Source organism: Pygocentrus nattereri, chromosome 26 (assembly GCF_015220715.1).
Source record: "Pygocentrus nattereri isolate fPygNat1 chromosome 26, fPygNat1.pri, whole genome shotgun sequence".
In the NCBI taxonomy this organism is placed as follows: domain Eukaryota; kingdom Metazoa; phylum Chordata; class Actinopteri; order Characiformes; family Serrasalmidae; genus Pygocentrus; species Pygocentrus nattereri.
In genome coordinates this window covers 8,295,869-8,316,705 of record NC_051236.1, presented here as the reverse complement: position 1 = coordinate 8,316,705, position 20,837 = coordinate 8,295,869, and the positions used below count along the sequence as shown (strand labels likewise).

General features: G+C 41.1%; 1 protein-coding gene across 1 annotated transcript; it reads left to right on the top strand.

Annotated features, from left to right (window-relative positions):
• The first annotated feature begins 5,589 nt into the window (after positions 1-5,589).
• Positions 5,590-10,932, top strand: hyal1 (hyaluronidase 1). The gene is made up of 4 exons (XM_017708408.2): positions 5,590-5,714; positions 7,972-8,885; positions 8,972-9,061; positions 9,762-10,932. Exons 2-4 carry the CDS (start codon positions 7,974-7,976, stop codon positions 10,110-10,112), a joined length of 1,353 nt encoding a protein of 450 aa, XP_017563897.1. The 5' UTR covers positions 5,590-5,714; positions 7,972-7,973; the 3' UTR covers positions 10,113-10,932.
• Positions 10,933-20,837: the final 9,905 nt, after the last annotated feature.

The following is a 20,837-nucleotide window of genomic DNA, read 5'->3' as shown; positions in this document are numbered from 1 at the left end:
CCTTTTACTCCTTCTTTACTGTCCAGCCTTTCATACAGCTCATCATAGGCCTGAGCCTTTGCCACCATTCTTTTCGCTATGCGACTAGCCTCACAGTACTCCTGCCTACTTCTTTAATCTCTCTGGTTATCCCACTTTTTCTTAGCTGCCTTCTTATTCTGAATACTCTCCTCGACTTCCTCATTCCACCACCAACTTTCCTTGTCTTCTTTCCTCTGACCAGACGAAACACCCAACACATTTTTGCCAGTTTCTCTCACCACCTTAGCTGTAGTTTCCCAGTCCTCAAGTAGCTTCCCACTGCCCCCAAGGGCCTGTTGCAATGTTTCCCTGAACTGTCTGCAACCATCCTCCTCCTTCAGCTTCCACCATCTAATCTTTGGCCCTGTCTTCACTCTCTTCCTCTTCTTTGTTTCTAATCTCATTCTACAGACAAACTCCCTATGCTGCCTTGCTACACTTTCCCCTGGTACCACTTTACAATCTCCAATCTCCTTTAGGTGGCATCTCCTGCTCAGGATATAATCCACCTGGGTGCACCTCCCTCCACTCTTGTATGTCACCCTGTGTTCTTCCCTCTTCTGAAAATACGTGTTCCCCACAGCCATTTCCATGCTCTTTGCAAAATCTACAACCATCTGACCTTCCGCATTTCTGTCTTTCACACCATACATACCCAACACCTCTTCATCCCCTCTGTTCCCTTCACCAACATGTCCACTGAAGTCTGCACCAATCACTAATCTCCCCTCTCTAGGGACACCATCTACCACTTCATCCATCTTACTCCAAAATTCCTCTTTCTCCTCTAACTGACAACCAACCTGTGGTGCATATGAACTGACCACATTCAAAATTACACCATCAACCTCCAACTTCAGGCTCATGATCCTGTCTGACACTTTCTTTACATCCAGAACACTTTTCACAAGCTGTTCCTTTAGGATTATCCCTACTCCATTTCTCTTCCTCTCTACACCATGATAGAACAGTTTGAATCCACCTCCAATGTTCCTGTCTTGCTTCCTTTCCATCTGGTCTCCTGGACACACAGAATATCTACCTTCCTTCTCTCCATCATGTCTGCAAGCTCTCTGCCTTTACCAGTCATTATCCCTATGTTCAGAGCCCCTACTCTAACCTCCACACTCCTGCCTTTCCTTCTCTCTCACTGCCTTCTAACCCGCCTTCCTCCTCTCCTCTTTGATGGTCTTCGACCTACAGTAGTCCAATTTCCACCGGCACCCTGCTGGTCAACAGCACCGGAGGCAGTCGTTGTTAACCCGGACCTCGTCTGATCCGGTATGGCAATCATATTTGTGATCCGCATGATAGTTTTGGCACAAGTTTTATGCTGGATGCCCTTCCTGACGCAACCCTCACCATTTATCTGGGCTTGGGACCGGCACCAGAAGTACACAAAGTACACCCCTAATGTCAGTGTAATTACATCTTTAAGGTGTAAAAGGTGTAAAGAGAGTCAATTCAGAATGGTTTAATGTGAAATGTCACGTTCTATAGAAACCTACAGAGTGAGATTTGTTCACAGTGGTGGAACCAGGGGTCACAGTGTCTTCAGGAGAAATACAGCCATTTTATTTAGCATCCAAAACCACCAGTGAACTCTCACGTGTCTGCTGAGTTTTAATGTTGATGATGGTAAAATAAATCTAAAAATAAATAAATAAATAAAAATCTGTCATGAATAGACACAAATCAGAAAAATCTCACACGACCACCACAAATGAATTAATATGGTTGGTATAGCTTAGTGGGCAACATCTCTGCAAATTGTAAGTCGCTCTGGATTAGAGTGTCTGCCAAATGAGGTAAATGTAAAAATATAAATTGATTAAAATACTTTTAAGCCAAAACTTTAACACAAAGCTGTCATAATACAATCTGTCATTCAACAGGCAGCGTACATCACCGTTTCACATGATAACTTTCTGTGAGGGCACTTTTAAAGACATTAAACTCTTCAGACGTCTGGTTCCTATCACCACCACTGTGAACGATTCTTGAAGTTTCCCTAAAAGAGAGCTCACACCAAACCACCCTGAATGACTTTGTTTACTTCTTAGCCATTTCATTGTACATTTAGTCCCTTGTAGGTGCAGTGCTTATCAGCAGTGCTTATGTAAAGGTTTTACTTCAAAGGAATAATAAGTCAAGTAGATGCTATCAAAGAGTAAAAGAGCATTTGGACTCGATTCCAACCCACTGACGTTAACGTTTGCTCATGCTTGTGTTGAACCACGTGTGTTTGAGAAAACAGAAGCACTAAATTGTTCAGAAAGACCTGGATTTACTTTACAATTACAAACAAAAACAAGTCTTAGCAATAATCTTAGCAGGTGGTGAAATATATACTGTCCCTAAGCCAATGTCAGCTCTCCGAACCGCCTTGCCGCACCTGAAATTAAACAGGAATTCCACAGATTTTTCAAAATGTCAGTGTAATTACATCTTTAAGGTGTAAAAGGTGTAAAGAGAGTCAATTCAGAATGGTTTAATGTGAAATGTCACGTTCTATAGAAACCTACAGAGTGAGAATTGTTCACAGTGCTGGTGATAGGAACCAGACATCCAAAGAGTTTAATGCCTCTAAAACCTCCTTCACATAAGATGTTCTTGAGTGAAAATGTCTACAAATATGCTGCCTGATACTCAAGATATTGTTTTACAATAGTTTTGAGATGACGTTTTAACCTAACACCTTTTTTTAATTCCTTCATAGTGGAGGGGTACATGCAGGGTGTTGTTAGGCAAAATAGTACCCAAAGAAAACTTGTTGTTTTTTTTTTCTTCACGTAGATCATGTCATTATCAGCATTACATATAAAAACTCAGAAGACGTGCAGGTCCACTGGTCACTTTGGATATTTAATAAAATGGCTATATTTCTTTTGCACACATCACAACTCGGTTCCTATCACCACCACTTCAGAGAAATCTTATTCAGTATGTTTCTCTACAACGAACCATTTCACACCAGACCACACGTGAATGGCTTATTACAGTTCAACAATAGAATAAGGTCAAATTTTGGAAAAATGGGTGGAATTCCCCTTTAATATGTCCAGACACATCATTCATGTCATGTACTTTTAATTTGCCAGATCTTCTGGTTTGTTTTCATTTTTTGAAACTAGCATCGAGAAAGTCATTCTGGGGAATCATCTGTTGGAATCGACTCCATCTATTCCTGTCACTTGGAATCGGAATCGGAGTCGACTCACCATTTCTGGACTCGAACAGCCCTAGTGCTGGTTCAATGGGACTTCAAATTTCAAGATTTCTGAATAACACAGTCCTCGAGGTGTAATCAGTTATTCAGAGTAGTTTTATGTGAAGTGATTATTTGTAGAGAAACTTACAAACTCAAATGTCTTTACAGCGGTGGTGACAGGAACCAGGGGTCACGGTGTCTTCAGGAGAAATACAGCCATTTTATTTACCATCCAAAACCACCAGTGAACCCTCACGTGTCTGCTGAGTTTTAATGTTGATGATGGTAAAATAAATCTAAAAATAAATAAATAAAAAAATTAAAATCTGTCATAAATAGACACAAATCTGAAAAATCTCACACGACCACCACGAATGAATTAATATGGTTGGTATAGCTTGGTGGGCAACATCTCTGCCTTCCACGCTGTAGACTGACGTTCAGTTCCCGCCTGGGTAAACACCACACACTATACCAATAAGAGTCCTTGGGTAAGACTCCTAACACTACCTTCGCCTACCTGTCTAAAAAAAAAAAATAAAAATCAAATTGTAAGTCGCTCTGGATAAGAGCGTCTGCCAAATGAGGTAAATGTAAAAATATAAATTGATTAAAATACTTTTAAGCCAAAACTTTAACACAAAGCGGTCATAATACAATCTGTCATTCAACAGGCAGCGTACGTCACCGTTTCACACGATAACTTTCTGTGAGGGCACTTTTAAAGACATTAAACTCTTCAGACGTCTGGTTCCTATCACCACCACTGTGAACGATTCTTGAAGTTTCCCTAAAAGAGAGCTCACACCAAACCACCCTGAATGACTTTGTTTACTTCTTAGCCATTTCATTGTACATTTAGTCCCTTGTAGGTGCAGTGCTTATCAGCAGTGCTTATGTAAAGGTTTTACTTCAAAGGAATAATAAGTCAAGTAGATGCTATCAAAGAGTAAAAGAGCATTTGGACTCGATTCCAACCCACTGACGTTAACGTTTGCTCATGCTTGTGTTGAACCACGTGTGTTTGAGAAAACAGAAGCACTAAATTGTTCAGAAAGACCTGGATTTACTTTACAATTACAAACAAAAACAAGTCTTAGCAATAATCTTAGCAGGTGGTGAAATATATACTGTCCCTAAGCCAATGTCAGCTCTCCGAACCACCTTGCCGCGCCTGAAATTAAACAGGAATTCCACAGATTTTTCAAAATGTCAGTGTAATTACATCTTTAAGGTGTAAAAGGTGTAAAGAGAGTCAATTCAGAATGGTTTAATGTGAAATGTCACGTTCTATAGAAACTATTCTATAGGTTTTAACCTAACACCTTTTTTTAATTCCTTCATAGTGGAGGGGTACATGCAGGGTGTTGTTAGGCAAAATAGTACCCAAAGAAAACTTGTTTTTTTTTTCTTCAGGTAGATCACTCATGTCATTATCAGCATTACATATAAAAACTCAGAAGACGTGCAGGTCCACTGGTCACTTTGGATATTTAATAAAATGGCTATATTTCTTTTGCACACATCACAACTCGGTTCCTATCACCACCACTTCAGAGAAATCTTATTCAGTATGTTTCTCTACAACGAACCATTTCACACCAGACCACACGTGAATGGCTTATTACAGTTCAACAATAGAATAAGGTACAATTTTGGAAAAATGGGTGTAATTCCCCTTTAATATGTCCAGACACGTCATTCATGTATAATAATAATAATAATAATAATAATAATAATAATAATAATAATTTCACAAATCTGAAAAATCTCACACGACCACCACGAATGAATTAATATGGTTGGTATAGCTTGGTGGGCAACATCTCTGCCTTCCACGCTGTAGACTGGCCTTCAGTTCCCGCCTGGGTAAACACCACACACTATACCAATAAGAGTCCTTGGGTAAGACTCCTAACACTACCTTAGCCTACATGTGTAAAAAAATAATAAAAAATCAAATTGTAAGTCGCTCTGGATAAGAGCGTCTGCCAAATGAGGTAAATGTCTAAACTTAAATTGATTAAAATACTTTTAAGCCAAAACTTTAACACAAAGCTGTCATAGTACAATCTGTCAGTCAACAGGCAGCGTACGTCACCGTTTCGCGTGATAACTTTCTGTGAGGGCACTTTTAAAGACATTAAACTCTTCAGACGTCTGGGTCCTATCACCACCACTGTGAATGATTCTGACTCGACAAGACTCTCTAGAGCGGAGCATTTCACATCAAACCACTCTGAAGGGCTGCTTACATCTTGACCGTTTGACAACGCAGAATTTCTGAAATGCTGGTGGAGTTTCCCTTTGCGTTCTCCCAGCCCCGCCCCGCCCCGTCTCTCCTCACTCCACCCTCTGCTTACGGCAGGGACTCGGTTCCTCTATTTATTTCCCGTGTTTTAAACCAGTCTAGTCACAAGTTTCGGTTGTTCCTGGTTTTGGTTGTTGATAATTAGCCTAGCCGACGAGGACTAGGCGACAGGTAAGCCTGAAAACTATGTTTTCTTCACTGTTTGTAACTAGTATGTGTTTCATTAGAGCAGGGGTTTAATACCGGCGGTTTTAGGCGTTGTTTCCACTTTACTCGCTGTCAGGCTCTCTGCTTGTTCCTCTCAAGCAGAGATTCAGCGACTGAAATACTGGTGTTTCTCGAAGTCACTGCTGTGTCTAAACTGCTGTATGGGCTTAGAAACTTCACTAGGCTGGAAGCTGGTCTCCTTAAAGGGCAACTCCCCCAGAAAACCTTACAGTGGTGGTGATAGGAGCCAAACGTCTGAAGAGTTTAATGCCTCTTAAAGCTCCTTCACAGAAAATTACTGCATGAAATGGTTATGAATGCATTGCCTTATGCCTGAGACACTGTTTCAAGGTACACACACCCACACCCCCACACACCCATACCCCCACACACCCCCACACCTTTTAAGCCGCTTATTCTGAAGGAAGCCTATCCCAGCAGTCATTGGGTGGAAGGCAGGACACACCCTGGACAGGTCACCAGTCCATTGCAGGACAGACAGACAGACATATACAATCACACCCACACTCACACCTAGGGGCAATTTAGCATGTCCAGTTGGACACCCACCCAGACACGGGAGAACACGCAAACTCCACGCAGAAAGGACCCTGGTCTCCCGGCCGGGGAATCAAACCCTTCTTGCTGTGAGGCAACAGCGCTGCCCACTGCATCACCATACTGCCCTGTTTCGACACACACACACACACGCACACACACGCACGCACGCGCACACACCCACCCCTCGTAAGCCGCTTCTCCTTCTGGGTCGTGGGGGTGCTGGAGCCTATCCCAGCAGTCACTGGGCAGAAGGCAGGATACACCCTGGACAGGTCGCCAGTTTGACCAGTTATAGTGCTGGGGATGAGAAATACGTGATGTGAGTAATTTCAAAAGACTGCAAATCGACAGCAACACGAAATGGTTTTTATCCCTCGTCCTCCTCATTATGTCTGGTTAGTTCCATTAGTGACCACAGTGCTTTTAACCCCTTTGCAGAGGTTAATGGGTTGCACTGGCAGTAGGGATTTTAAGCTGCAGGAACCAGAATGGACATTTAAGCTGCATTCCAAAGCCTAGGCTGCAGCTGAGGTAGGGTGGGACCTCTCATGAAGACTTCTCATTAGTAGCCTATTGGTCACACAATTGGAGCAGTCCTAACAAAACTTTTGAGGGAACTGGTGAGAGAATATAGAGCCCGTTGCATTGTGTTTGTTTCTTTTTTGTTTTTTCATGGCAATGAAGGAGATATTCTTATGTAGTATGATGAACTAATATATGCAAATATTTCTAAATAAAATACAATACACAGAATGGTTGATATACGATGCATGGAGAAATACACTTTATAAGGTAACAAAGACAAACATGAAACCGCTTACATTTTAAAACAAGCTCTGCTCCAATGGCTTAGTTTTTCCATCATTTTCTAGGTGCTGTGTTTTTTCCCTTTGTGTCCTTCATGCGCAGAGAAGTGTGGGCAACCAAAGGCCTGGAAGGATACATTTGTTGTGTCCTCAATCACTTAGAATGTAGGCTGCATTTCTAAGCTGTATACGAAGGGTCCTTCACTTTGGAACAGGCATCTCTGACGTAGAGGCTGAGAAATGCAGCCTAAGCTTTGGAACGCACCTCTAGTCAACCAGTTTGGCTACTTGTACTTTACAATGAACAAGAAAGACAATTAAATTGTTAATCACAATGATTTATCCAAAATGATTAATCCTCAGCTAAAATATTGAAATCGTTACAGGCCTACAGTGATTTATTTCAAGGGTGACAGATGCCACCTTGTACCACCCATATCGATGTGCCCTTTAGTGGATCTGGTTGGTGGGGTTCATCTTTGCTTAACTGACACCATCATCACTTGTCATGTCTTTATGACCAGTTGAGTTGTCAGGGGAAATTTTTATCTTTCTTTTGTTTGCTGCTTTAATACAGTATGTATGAGTTACAGCAGGACGAATTCCCACACTTTCTGTTTGCCTTTCTTGTCTCACATGAAGGCACTCAGTGTTGCTTGAAGTGGATGATTATTATGGATAATGGGCTGTTCAGTAGAACATATACCTTGGTTAAAACAAATTGGCTTCCATCATTGAAATTACCTTTTGAAATTAGACTTCGAGTCACCTTAATTTACATTTAAATTGAGTTGACTCATCTAACTGCAGAGGTTCTCCTTGCTCTCCTTTCATGGCCCCATGTTGCTTTCCAGGTATGGGTGCTACTGCCTGCTGGACATGTCCTCTGATCTTCCTCTGCGTTTTCATGACCTCTCCTGTCTTGGTCCATCCACTTAAGTCGTTCTCTCACCTCCCGTTCTTCACAGTATGGAACGCTCCCACTAAGAAATGTGAATCTCACTATGGTGTTCATCTTGACTTGAGCGTCTTCGATATTGTCCACAACCAGAACCAGACGTTCGCTGGTAATAACATTACCATCTTCTACTCAGGCAAGTTAGGCTTCTATCCTCACTATGATAAGAACATAGCAGTGTATGGAGGGGTTCCTCAGAACGCCAGCCTGAGTGAACACCTCCGGAAAGCTGAATCCGACATACGGAAGGACATCCCAGATCGGGACTTCCAAGGGCTGGCGGTGGTGGATTGGGAGAGCTGGAGGCCTTTGTGGGTACGGAACTGGGGCAGTAAGGAAGTGTACTGGCAAGGCTCCAAGGCACTGGTGAAGGCCAAACATCCAGACTGGAACCCAGAGCAGATAGATAAGGAAGCTAGAAAAGACTTTGAAAGGGCAGCACAGGCCTTCATGGAGGAGACCCTGAAGCTGGGTGAAAGGGAACGGCCGGAGGGGCTGTGGGGCTTCTATGGCTTTCCCTGCTGCTACAACTACCAGTACAAGAAGAACCAGACCTACACTGGAGAGTGCCCACCACTAGAAATGAAAAGGAACAACATGCTTGCTTGGTTGTGGAACGTAAGCACGGCTCTGTATCCTGACATTTACTTGGATCTGATGCTCAGGGATCGCAACCAGGATATTCTGCTGTACTCCCGATATCGAATCCTGGAGGGCTTGAGGGTGAGAAACCAGGCGACTCACATCAAGCCCCCCGTCATCCCTTATGCCCGCATCGTCTATACCTACTCGCTAGAGTTCCTCTCACAGGTCAGCTAAAAATGACCGTGTATTATTAACATTTTTTACACTGATGTTTCATGATCTAGTGAAATTGTTTTTGTTTGTTTTTTAAGGAGGCGCTGGTTAATACCCTTGGAGAAAGTGTTGCATTAGGGGCAGCAGGAATTGTTCTGTGGGGAGATGCAAGCTACTCTGAAAGCAAGGTGGGGCATTCCCAAGAGAGCGGACACTCTCTGAACCTTAATTATTCCTGTGAAAAAATGAGTGAATAAAAAGTGAATCACGATTCAAGTTGGGAGCAACATTTGCAATATTATAAAACCAATTTGCATGCATACTTTAATTCACAGTTGGAAAAAAGTTAAATGATCTTGTTACCACATGATGCGCTATTATAAATATTTTGAATATTTTCAATAATAATAAATTATTTGGTTTCAGAAATTCATATAAAATGATTCTGATATGTTAATCCTGTGCAATTTCAAGTTTCTGCATAGGGCACTAGGAAGCTGTCAATTTAAAAATGGAGAAAAAGCTGTGTAGCAATGAGAATAAAGTTCTAATAAAATATAAAATTCATCATATTTCAAAAGTGGAGATCAAATCTCAAATCAGATACCTTCAGTAAATTCACGGAAATGTAAATGTAGATCATGGAAGTATATTATTTATCATTTTATTACTTTTTGCTCGCAAAATACTTAAAATATTGGATAAAGTATCTAAAAAGTCGTTTGGGAAATGGTTTGTAATATTTAAATCCGCATTGTGTAACTGTTCAGATTTTATTCTATATAAAATAATTAATAACTGAGTAATAAAAAAAAATCGAGGTTTTATGGTGAAGTTGTGTTTCTGTTGTCTGTGACAGACTTATTGGAACTACTTTCCCATTTTCAGGCCACCTGTCAAGCAGTGAAGGACTACCTGGACTCCACTCTGGGCCGATACGTGGTAAACGTGACCGAAGCTGCATCCATTTGCAGCCGGACTCTGTGTTCGTCTCAGGGGCGATGCCAGCGGCGAGACTCAGGCTCTGGGGCCTACCTCCATCTAGACCCAGCCGAGTGGACCATCATTCGAAGAGCTGATCTTCCAGACGGGGCCTCTGGCGGTCCACCGTACGTGGTACAGAGGAGGGTGATGAGAGATAAGAGGGAGAGTAATCGTTTTAGAGAGATGTTTAAGTGCCAGTGTTTCCCAGGCTGGGAAGGTGAGCATTGCCAGAAACCGGTTGACGGCTGGCTGTGAGAGAGAGTGTGAACAGTAATATTTAGAAATCGAGAATGAAACTGGAATCATTTCTGTCTGTGCAGTCAGCCCTGCTGTGCAGATGTTTATGTGAATGTGTTTGAATAGAAGGATGTAAAAGCTTCACTTGAGTCAATCTCTTCAAGCTCAGCTGAGTTAGAGAAAAGGCAAAGTAATATTTATTTTATTTTTTTAAATTTCTGGATAATTAAATCGGTAAGGTGCAAGCAGAGTGGTTCAGAGTGGTTTGAATCAAAATTGTCTACAGTGATGGTGACAGTTACTCAGTTACCTTAAGGAAAGTTACCACAGTAAATGGTAACAAATATATTGCAGGATGTCCGAGACACTGTTGTATGATCGTTACGAAATAAGGAGTTGGCTTAAACAATTTTTTCATATCTGTTCACAGCGGAGACGAACATGCAGTATGTATGTTCTAAAACAGTACCCAGAGAAAATAATTAAACCATTATCAGCATTAAATATGAAAACTCAGAAGACAGCTGGTCAGTTTAGATAGTCTATAAAAGTGTTTATATTCATAATGTACACTTTGAGACCCCTGGTTCCTTTCACCAATTTATTAAGTTATCAGAGTCAGAACCATTTTGAGTGACATCTTACAGACTGAAATTTACAGATGTTTTGAAAAATCGGAGTAATTTTATTTACTTAAATAATTTTACTTTAATAGTAAAAGGCCATGCAATGGTCTTACAATACACAGTAAAAGTGTGACTTACTAAATTTGCGGTGATGCAATGTTGGTACTGTATTCTTAAAAATGTATTAAGGAAATAAAATTCTTGAAAAAGAACTGTCATTGCTACATCATTGTGAAATGAACAGTATGAACAGTATTATTCATGTGTTGTAGAGCTTGTGTGAACGAACACTGAGGGTCTGTTTCCCCAACAGGGATTAAGCCTAGCACTGGACTACATGGCATTCTGAAAGGAGATTCTCCACTGAAAGGAAAATGTAGTACAAGACCAGGCTTAAGCCAACCCTGAATGTACTGACCCATTACAACAGGTCCCCATGATTATGACCCTGGCTTGGCCACAAGATGGCAGTAAAGGTGTATGAAAACAACTTTTCTGCAGTACCCAGTTAGATGGTCTACTATGGTCTCTAGGGCTCTGATAATGATTCTATAGCTGAACATTATTGGAGATCAATGATGAAGAGGGGGCTAGACTGATCAGAGCTGAAATAAATGACTCTATGAATGCATAGAGTTTAGCATTCTGTCTGTTAACACCTAATTTGACTTGTCGGATAATAAAGGACTTTGTAAGTTGAATTTATATTGGAAGAGGGTGAACACTGATCTCTGCAGGACTGCGGAGTTTGACCAATACTTCGAGATTTTAACCATTTAAAAAAACAGACTCGGGTCTGAATCTGTAGTCATATGTATGAAAGATCAAAAGTGCTTATTCATAGTCAGTCTTGTAAAAGCTTCTAATAGTTCTAGACTACATCCTATAGGAACAGTAGTTCTTGGGTGAGAGGTGGTCTTGGTCAGTGTTGTCAAACTCAACGACTAAAAGGACTAAAAATCTCAAGAAATCGATGCACCGTGTTGTGTTATAACCCGAACTGGCCATTGTTTAGTCAAAATACACAAAAATTCAGCTGTAAAATATAGGCATGTATAGTAGACCTTGAAATATTACATGAATACTTGAACTATCCCAAATTTAAATGTGGCCAGGTGCTCAGTCTTTTAAACCTACCTATCTGCTTGAACTGGACACCTGGGTCCTTTCTTTGCTGCAAGTTCATTAAGACTTGGGCCCAGTTTCTGAGCTGCTGAGCTGACGTTAAGGGTTTATGTTGGTTGTAGTGCAGCTGAAATGCAGCTAGTGTGTTTGGTGCTATGACAGGTGTGTAGCATTGAGGTGTAATTGCTGTCCCATAGACTGTCGATGGGGTAGGAGAGTCACGGGGCACATTATGTTTCAATGCATGCTGGGGACTGTAGTGCGGCGCATTATGAACCAGGCATTAATAGAAAATTAAAATACTTTGGCAGGCCGAAGAGGATTGTGTCATGGGCCTAATCTGGGCCTTGTGTTTGACACATTGTGTCTAGGTTATGCAAATTCATTGACCAGTACATACTTTTGCTGAAAAGTTATAGCCTTTCTAAAGGTAATTAATTGAATTTGAGAGGAACTTACAGGGCAGTACCAGTGGTTGGCTATGATTCATGCTCTTACATTTACAGTAGCAGGGCTTCAGCAATTACCCCCTTTCACTCTATATATCACTGCTGTTGGAAGAAATCTCGTATCTCCAAAACGGTAACTTTACAGGAGAACCTGCTTTACTTTCAGTGTAAGTGAATGGAACTAAGCTTTTTTCTGAGTCATTTTAGGTCATTTCTTTAGTCCATTCATCCTGAAATGTACACACAATGTAAAGGACAACAGGTATCTTTAAATTGTGTCAAAAACTGAAAAACGTCAAAAATGGAGATACAAGCTTTTCTTCTGACAACAGCAATATGTTTCAAATCAACAGATTTTCTGTTTTTTATTCAAAGTGCTGGGGAAAACACCAAAATTATTCCCCATGGCAACTGACTGTACAATAGAGAGGCAGACAAGGATTAGGTTGAAAAGCACTGAATAATTTTTTTAAGGTAGTATTGATTTCCAAGAATTTGTAATCTTGGATTTGTACTACCTGAAACTGCATCAGCCCTAACCTTTTGGAGTGAATGGATTGTTTAAACAGCAGATGAATTTCTTTCCTTCTGATATGTTTTCCTCAGTATGTGTTTTGCTGTAATATAAACAAGTTGGTTTTGCATAGTCAGTCTTGCTAAAAGCTCTGAATTTACAGGCCATATCTGGGTGGTGGATAAGCGGTGATATTACACAGGAGGCAAGGCTTTAGCACCGTCAGTGGAGCGTTTTTGGATACTATTTCATGCCCAGGCTGACCGGAACGAATCAGATTCCACTGCACTCTATTCCACTGTGAATGTATAGCAGGTCCAGGGGTCCCTTGGAATTGAGACAAGTCCACCAGATTTAAGATCAAAAGCAACAAACACACATTCCTGACATTTTCTGACACTTTCTCAACCTTATTGATGAGACTCGTTCATTTACTAGTTAAACGTCATCAGTTTAGCAAGAGCATTGAGGTGTTCTGTTGATTTGTTTTGATCAGTAAACATACATACTTTGACAGCTTATCCTCAAGAATGAATTATAGGGTGGATGTGGTCTACCAAATCACCGAGGTCATCATTTACAGTCCAGGAGTGCCAGCACAGTTTGGTGATTTTTCTGCTCACCTGTTAATTACTAGATTTAGATGGTGTGTTTGAGAGGGGAAATCACCACACTGTGCTGGTGACCCCTCCTGTAGAGTGTACAGACATGTGAAAGATACTCAAATAATAATTACATGAGCAAATCACAATTATTTTTGCCATGACTGTGAAGAAGTTAATGCACTGGAACAATCACGAGAGCTTCCATTTCTACTTTTAGATGTTAAGTGAGTGGCTGGGTAACACCACGGCTCTCCTTACAGCAGCCTAGGGCTCAATTCCCCGCCTGGGTAAGCACATCCCACTATACCAGTAAGAGTCCTTAGGTGAGACTCCTAGCCTCTGTGATCAGATTAAGTGGCTCAGGATAAGAGCGTCTGTTAAATGTGTAAATGGAAATGTTTTAAAGTCTGTGTCACTAAAGAAAAGTCTTTAGTGATTTAATTATTCCTCTGAGTTATCAGATACTGTGAGTATAGCACTGAGAGTGCATGTTTGCAGGTGAGAGCTTACTTGCCCAATGTCTATCCAAAGATCTTCTATGTCCAGACCAAGTGTCAACAGTTTTGGATTTCCCCAATCCAACACCTGTGTCAAACATTCTCTGCTGTGTTAGTGTGTGTTGTGCTGGTACAAGTGGACCAGACGCAGCAGTGCTGCTGGACTTTTAAACACCTCAGTCTCACTACTGGATTGAGAATAGTCCACCAACCAAAAATCCAGTTAACAGCATCCTGTGGGCTGCACCCTGTGACAATTGATGAAAGACTAGAGGATGACTGACCCAAACTGGGCAGTAACAGATGAGCTATCGACTCTGACTTTACACCTACAAGGTTAACCAACAGGTAGGAGTGTTTAATAGAGTGGAAACTACCAGCAGCACACACTAACACACCACCACCACCACATCAGTGTCATTGCAATGCTGGAATGGTCTGTCCCCCAAATAATTCCTGTTCCGTGGTGGTCATGTGGCCGTGCTGACCATTTCAGAACACTGTAACAGGGGGAAAGTACAAAGTATGCAGAGAAACTGATAGACTACTAATGGACTAATTATACAAATACAAAGTGCATATGGTATATGGTAAGCGGAGCTGATAATAATTAGCATACCATACCATCTTTGTCCACAAGGGGGCATTTCAAACCAACAGATTGCCAGTCCAAGGGCAACTAGCTGGTACAGCATGCTAATTGTTAACCACTTCAGTTCTTCTACTTTCCTGAGGAGTTTAGTTCCAACCTGCACCTAACACCCCCCACTACCACCTTATCTCACACTGCTGCTGATATCCTGCCAACCAGGGATGAAGTTAATCAGCTGGAGCAATAGTGGCATACTGTAGTGGAAGATAGATCTCCAGGACCAGGGTTGATGACCCATGGTGTAGGACAGATTTGCCTCCCCACAAAGTTCAGCTCTACTCCAGATTCACCACACTGTGCTTATATCTTGCCTGTCGCCATTTAGAAAATGTCCTGCGGGAAAACGAGGCTGTGGCGGGAGGCCTTTTAAAAGTGTTGTAAGAACACAACCATCTAACCAGTGGAGATAGCAAGTTTGATCCCTGATAGTGCTATAGTCATTCATGGCCAGGAGTCCACGATCGGCCTTGCTCTCCCTGAGTGGCCAAGGCCTTCCTTCTCCCCCACATCACTCAGGGAGATGCAAGCCAGCACAGGCATCTGTTAGCTGGTGTAACAGGACTGGGGGTTCCCCTCCAAGCATGTTCAGTTGTCCAATGACATTGTGTCATTGTGTTCAAAATGATGCAGTGGTTAGCTTCACATGACTCAGAGAAAGCTTGTGCTGGCCTTCACCCTCATAGCGCTGGTGGTATCGTGATTTGGAAGTCCTAACTAGTGAGTGGATGACTAAAGTGGCTATGACTAAAATGGGGAGAAAATTGGAAAATGGCAAAAAAAATTGCTTGCTGTTTTAAAACTTTCTGGGCTTGAAACAAACCCTGCTTACATTTTTTAGTACTAGAATGGAACAGAATGTGTGCTAAAACTAGAATTGCCAATATACAATGTACTGCAAGTCTTCTCATCCCTCAACAGCGCAACCATAAAATGGACATCCAAGCTTTTGTGTATGTGAACTGGTTACACACAATCAAATGCAATGTGAGGAAGGGAAATGGAGATGAAACCAGACCACAGCTTTTAAGTGGCCCCATGCTGACATAGCTCGGCTGTAAAAGAAAAGTGCTTCAGTAAAACCGCATTATGGTCAAATCTGAGCAAAACGGCAAATTCAATAAGGTAGTAAAATGAAGCATAAATAGTATTTCAGCGAATCCACTCTTTGGCAAGATGGTGAGAGGATCCTCATTCGCTCGCCATGAGATAAGGTAAACAAAGGCCATTAAATTCACTCTCCCTTCCGTACCCTAAGCACCGATTGAATTCGCCCAAAAAGGCACGCCTGGGCTGATAAGCAGAAGCCGAAGCTGATAATAGACGGGTCCGTTAGGTGCTTTTCCATTTCCCCCCACGCCTCTTTTATCTGTTTCCAAGCTGGAACGCTGCTCCCAAGATGGCCTGACCGAGAAACGGGAGAGTCTCTCTCCCGTTTGATTTCTACCATGTGCTTTTACCCCTCTGCTATGGTTTCTCCCTGCAGGCCACATCTCTTTGCGCCTTCCTGTTTTTGTCTCTGGCACCATGACCTCACTTCCGTCCTCAGTCACGCCTTTAATAAGCGCTTCGTCACGCGCGTCCATGCCCTTCAGAAAGAGCGGGAGCTGCTGATTGCCTTTCTGCGTGGAGAGGCTCTTTCTTCCATCTTATAGTCCTGGCTGTAAGCCTCGACTTTGTCCTTTGATTGTGGGGCTTTGAGATTTGAGAGTTTTTCAGAAGGGTTTTTAAAGTGTGAAAAGTCTCCCCTGCTCATAGTTAGACTAGATAAACCTATAGTGTAGGCCTCACCAGGCTCTGGATAGTGGCGAAAGGCTACTGGAATAAGAAAAACAGCTGCAAGGAGCAAGTGTGATGCATAAAGTCATGATGGAGAGTTGGTGAAGGCGAGTTAATAAACATGCGACAGTGTTGGCTTTGAACCGTTTGCACTTAGATTGCATCCAAGACCTCCTAATTAAGAATTAGCCAGACTAATGGCAAGGGTCCATTTGGATGAATGAGCTTATAATCTAGCATTATTATAAACATGGAACAATGTTCGCTTTGTGCTGTTCACACTTAGATCACAGCCAGGACCTGCTGATTAAAAATTAACAACTCTACCATGGTCTAACACAATTAGCAACAAAGCTGCATGCCAAAGTCCACTGAAGGACAAAATGTAAAGGCATATCACATTAGTTTAAGTTGTTTAGAGATAAAATACTTCTCTCAGTGGTTGATATAATGCATACAGGGCTGGATCTTGGTCCCACCCCATACTGCAACAAAAATGCACAAAATTTAATAACAAGCACAGCAACAAGATTAAACAACATTTTATATTAATATTCATGTCCTTTCAAGCAATTTTTTAGCATTTTCTTTTTTTTTTACTGGAAATATCATTTTGTGAATACAGCAATTTATGCTGTTTGTGTAAGATTTGTAGGATTTCTGTGTAATATTTAAATCAAGATTTTTTCCCATTTGTCTTTCAAGACAAACAGAACTAATTGTAGACAAATTAATAACACAATAATAACACACAATTCGTTATCAACTAAAACATCCCGTTTGAATTGGAACAGCAAAATATAAAGGGTTACATAATAGACTTACTATTTATAGGATATATGTATACATGTATTCATCTTGGATGGCTTGAGAACATAAAATGTTTCTTTAGATATTTGATTAAAGGCTATTCATTCATATAATGCTCACATTTGTACTGGATTGTCCCCTCGATGTTCCCTTGGTATGAGGCCCTCCAAAGGCCCCTGCCAGTCACTGCCCCCAGTACATCCATATATTTTGTTTGCCACAGCTAATACACTGTAAACATGAGAAGTCAGCTCAACTTAAAATAAGGTAACTTTTTACCTCAGCTTTTCTTGAGTTAACTTACTTGAGGACATTTCACGCAACTCACTTTTAAGTTTAGCCAAAAGTTCTTCAAACTCAGTTTTTATGTCTGCCTCAAAGATAAATAGCTTAGAATGTGCTTTTCACTTAGTTTTAGTTTTCAATAGTTGGGACTCTTTTCATCACATAATCCCACCAAGCGTGTTCACCTCTAGGCTCCCAGTTATGGATGGTTGTGGCATCTCCTGATGTTGGACTGAACGCTTAGATGGTTGCCCCACCCAGGAACCCCTGATATTCCTCCCATTTCTGTGTCAATGAATGTCTAATGCGCTGTAGTATTTGTTGTTTTACCTTTAAAAGTTGACAAGAAAGTTTAAATCAAGTTGCAAAGCTTGGTGTATTTATGTTGTTAAGTATTTATTCGTTTTTTAATTTTATTTTCATGTGTTTCTAGTACTGCGGCCAATTTTGTTGGACTAACTAAACTTAAAATAAAATTAAAATGAAATAAAATAATACAATTATTTTAATCCTATAAATGAAATTCTTTGTTTAACTAACAACAAATAATTAGAATGGATAAAAAATACTACCTGACCAATACATTTAAGCTGGATTTTAATGATATGTTTCTTTCTAATGTTAAAACTAATTTTTACAGTGTACTATTGTCACTGTGGTCATTTCATTATTTATCCTGCTGTCTAATACACCTTTTATGTGTGTGTGTTCATTTGTTTCAGGAATTGCTGTCTTAGCTATAATGTTTTTGATGAGAAGTGACCTGACACACTGTCACATGTACCTTATCTTTCCTTGGACAGCTCTCTCCCGTACCGCCTTCCACCTCTAAAGCCCATTTAGCCTTCCAATAAGATGGCCACACACACACACACACACACACATATACACAAACTAACAAATACCTCCTGGAAGACTCCTCACAAAAGACGTGGTCTGACTGGTGGTCATCCAGGAGGAAAATTACTTTGACCAATCATTCACCATCAGAAGGCCTCTCTACTCTGTGCCGGCCAATCAATGGCTCACAAAGGGCCATATCCTTTCAGAAACGCCCAATCAATTGCTTTCAAAAGGTGTCTGGTCTTGCATTGTTAGAAAGGAAAGCATAAAGCATGTTGCCTCTTTGTTCTCAAAGCATCTAGGGTGGCATACATGTGCACACATTTGTGCAAAGGCATAAATTAAGGTCTACACACATTGGCCATTTTATTAGGTACAATTATCTAGCATCTACACTCATTGTCCATTGTCTCAGCTCCACTTACTATATAGGAGCAATTTGTAGTTGTTAGATTACAGACTGTAGTCCATCTGTTCCACTGTATATTTTGTTAACCCCCTTTTATCCTGTTTTTCAACGGTCTTCAATGACGCCCCACAGGACCACCACAGAGCAGGTATTATTTGGGTGGTGGATCATTCTCAGCACTGCAGTGACACAGATGTGGTGGTGGTGGTGTGCTAATGTGTGTTGCGCTGATACGAGTGGATCAGACACAGCAGTGCTGCTGGATTTTTTAAAACTGTGTCCACTCACTGTCCAATCTATTAGACACTCCTACCTTGTCAGTCCATGTTGTAGATGTAAAGTCAGAGGTGACAGCTCATCTGCTGCTGCACAGTTTGTGTTGGTCATCCTCTAATCCTTCATCAGTGGTCACAGGACGCTGCCCACAGGACGCTGTTGGCTAGATATTTTTGGTTCATGGACTATTCTCAGTCCAGCAGCGACACTGAAGGGTTTACAAACTCCAGCAGCACTGCTGTGTCTGATCCACTCATACCAGCACAACACACACTAACACACCACACCATCAGTGTTACTGGAGTGCTGAGAATGATCCACCAACCAAATAATACCTGCTTTGTGGTGGTCCTGTGGGGGTCCTGACCACTTAAGAACAGGGTAAAAGTGGGCAAAACGTATGCAGAGAAACAGATGGACTAGTCTGTAATTGTAGAACTACAAAGTGCACCTATGTAGTAAGTGGAGCTGATAAAATGGATAATGAGCATAGAGACATAGAGCTGCACTTAATGAAGTGGACAGATGGTGTGCATAAAGAACAAAGGCATGTTTTCCAGTTGAATTTTTAAAAATGTAGCATTACACTATATTTTGTTATTAAAATACTTTAACATGTATTTTTAGAAGTAAAATGAAAAAGTATATAAAGTAATATAATATGTTTGTTCTCTCATTTGATGAGAGGGTGGGGTTGGGCCAAATCAAATGTTCTCACAGGCCACCTTGGCCCACAGGCCAAACTTTGGGCAGCCTTGGACATGAGGATAACTAACACAAACTATGTGACAGGTGAGTTTTCAACAATACACTGTGCAGAGAAATAGACTACAGTCTTTAATTGTAGAACTACAATTATAGTATGTGCCCCTATATGGTAAATACAGTGGACAAATGTAGATACAAGGTGTATCTAATGAAGAGAGTGTATGTGACCCATTTTCCTCGTAATGGTGGAAATATAGTGAGGTTGGTACAGTGGGTGAAGAGGGGCAGTTGTGGGTCAGCAGTTAAGGATCTGCAGTTGGAGTGATACCTATTTGCCCCTGAGTGAGGCTCTTAACCCCTAATTGTTTCAATTGTGCTGTACAAATGGCAGATTGCACTCTGACCAGAACCTGCTTTCATGAATATACATCTGTGTGTGCGCCTTTGAGGAAGGGAGGTGGAATATGTGAGACACATTCCAACATAGCATTACAATTGACCAAAAGTGATTCTACAAGAGCAGGGTGAGAGATTTTACCAAGAAAAAAAAAGGAATGAAGGGCTACTAGAACACCACTAAAATGGCAGGGAAAGAACAGTTGAGAATCCACAAAAAGCATTTTTCCACTGTGGTACCAGAACATTGGGTACCACAAAACTGGAACTGTGCTTTTTCCATTGGCCATTGGTCCAGAACCAAAACTTCCAATTTTATGGTCTTTGCTATGTCTTAAGATTGATACCAGCATGATGTAATGATACTTGAGGGAGCTCTTCTCTGGGTTGGGTAACACTTGCAGCTAAAGCTAACAGCAATTTATTGAATTCTTTATTCCTCCAAGTGAAGCTAATATCACTGAGCACTAACACCAATAAGTGCACCAGAATATAAACTAGAATGGTATATGTTGATTATATTTTTAGAATTATTACTTTACTTTGTAAAGGTTTCGCTAACATAAGTAAGATAGGAAGCTAATGCTAATGCTATTAGCTTTTATGCTAGCCTCCACAGAATGGATGTTTTTGCTCATATCGTTACATTCTTCAGTAAAAAAAACTCAGCTCTGCTCGATTCTACACATGAATCTGTGTAATTGTAGACATTTTTGTGAATATGTAGTTCACAGTTCATAGTAGCAAATACACTGAAATTAAGCACCCATTA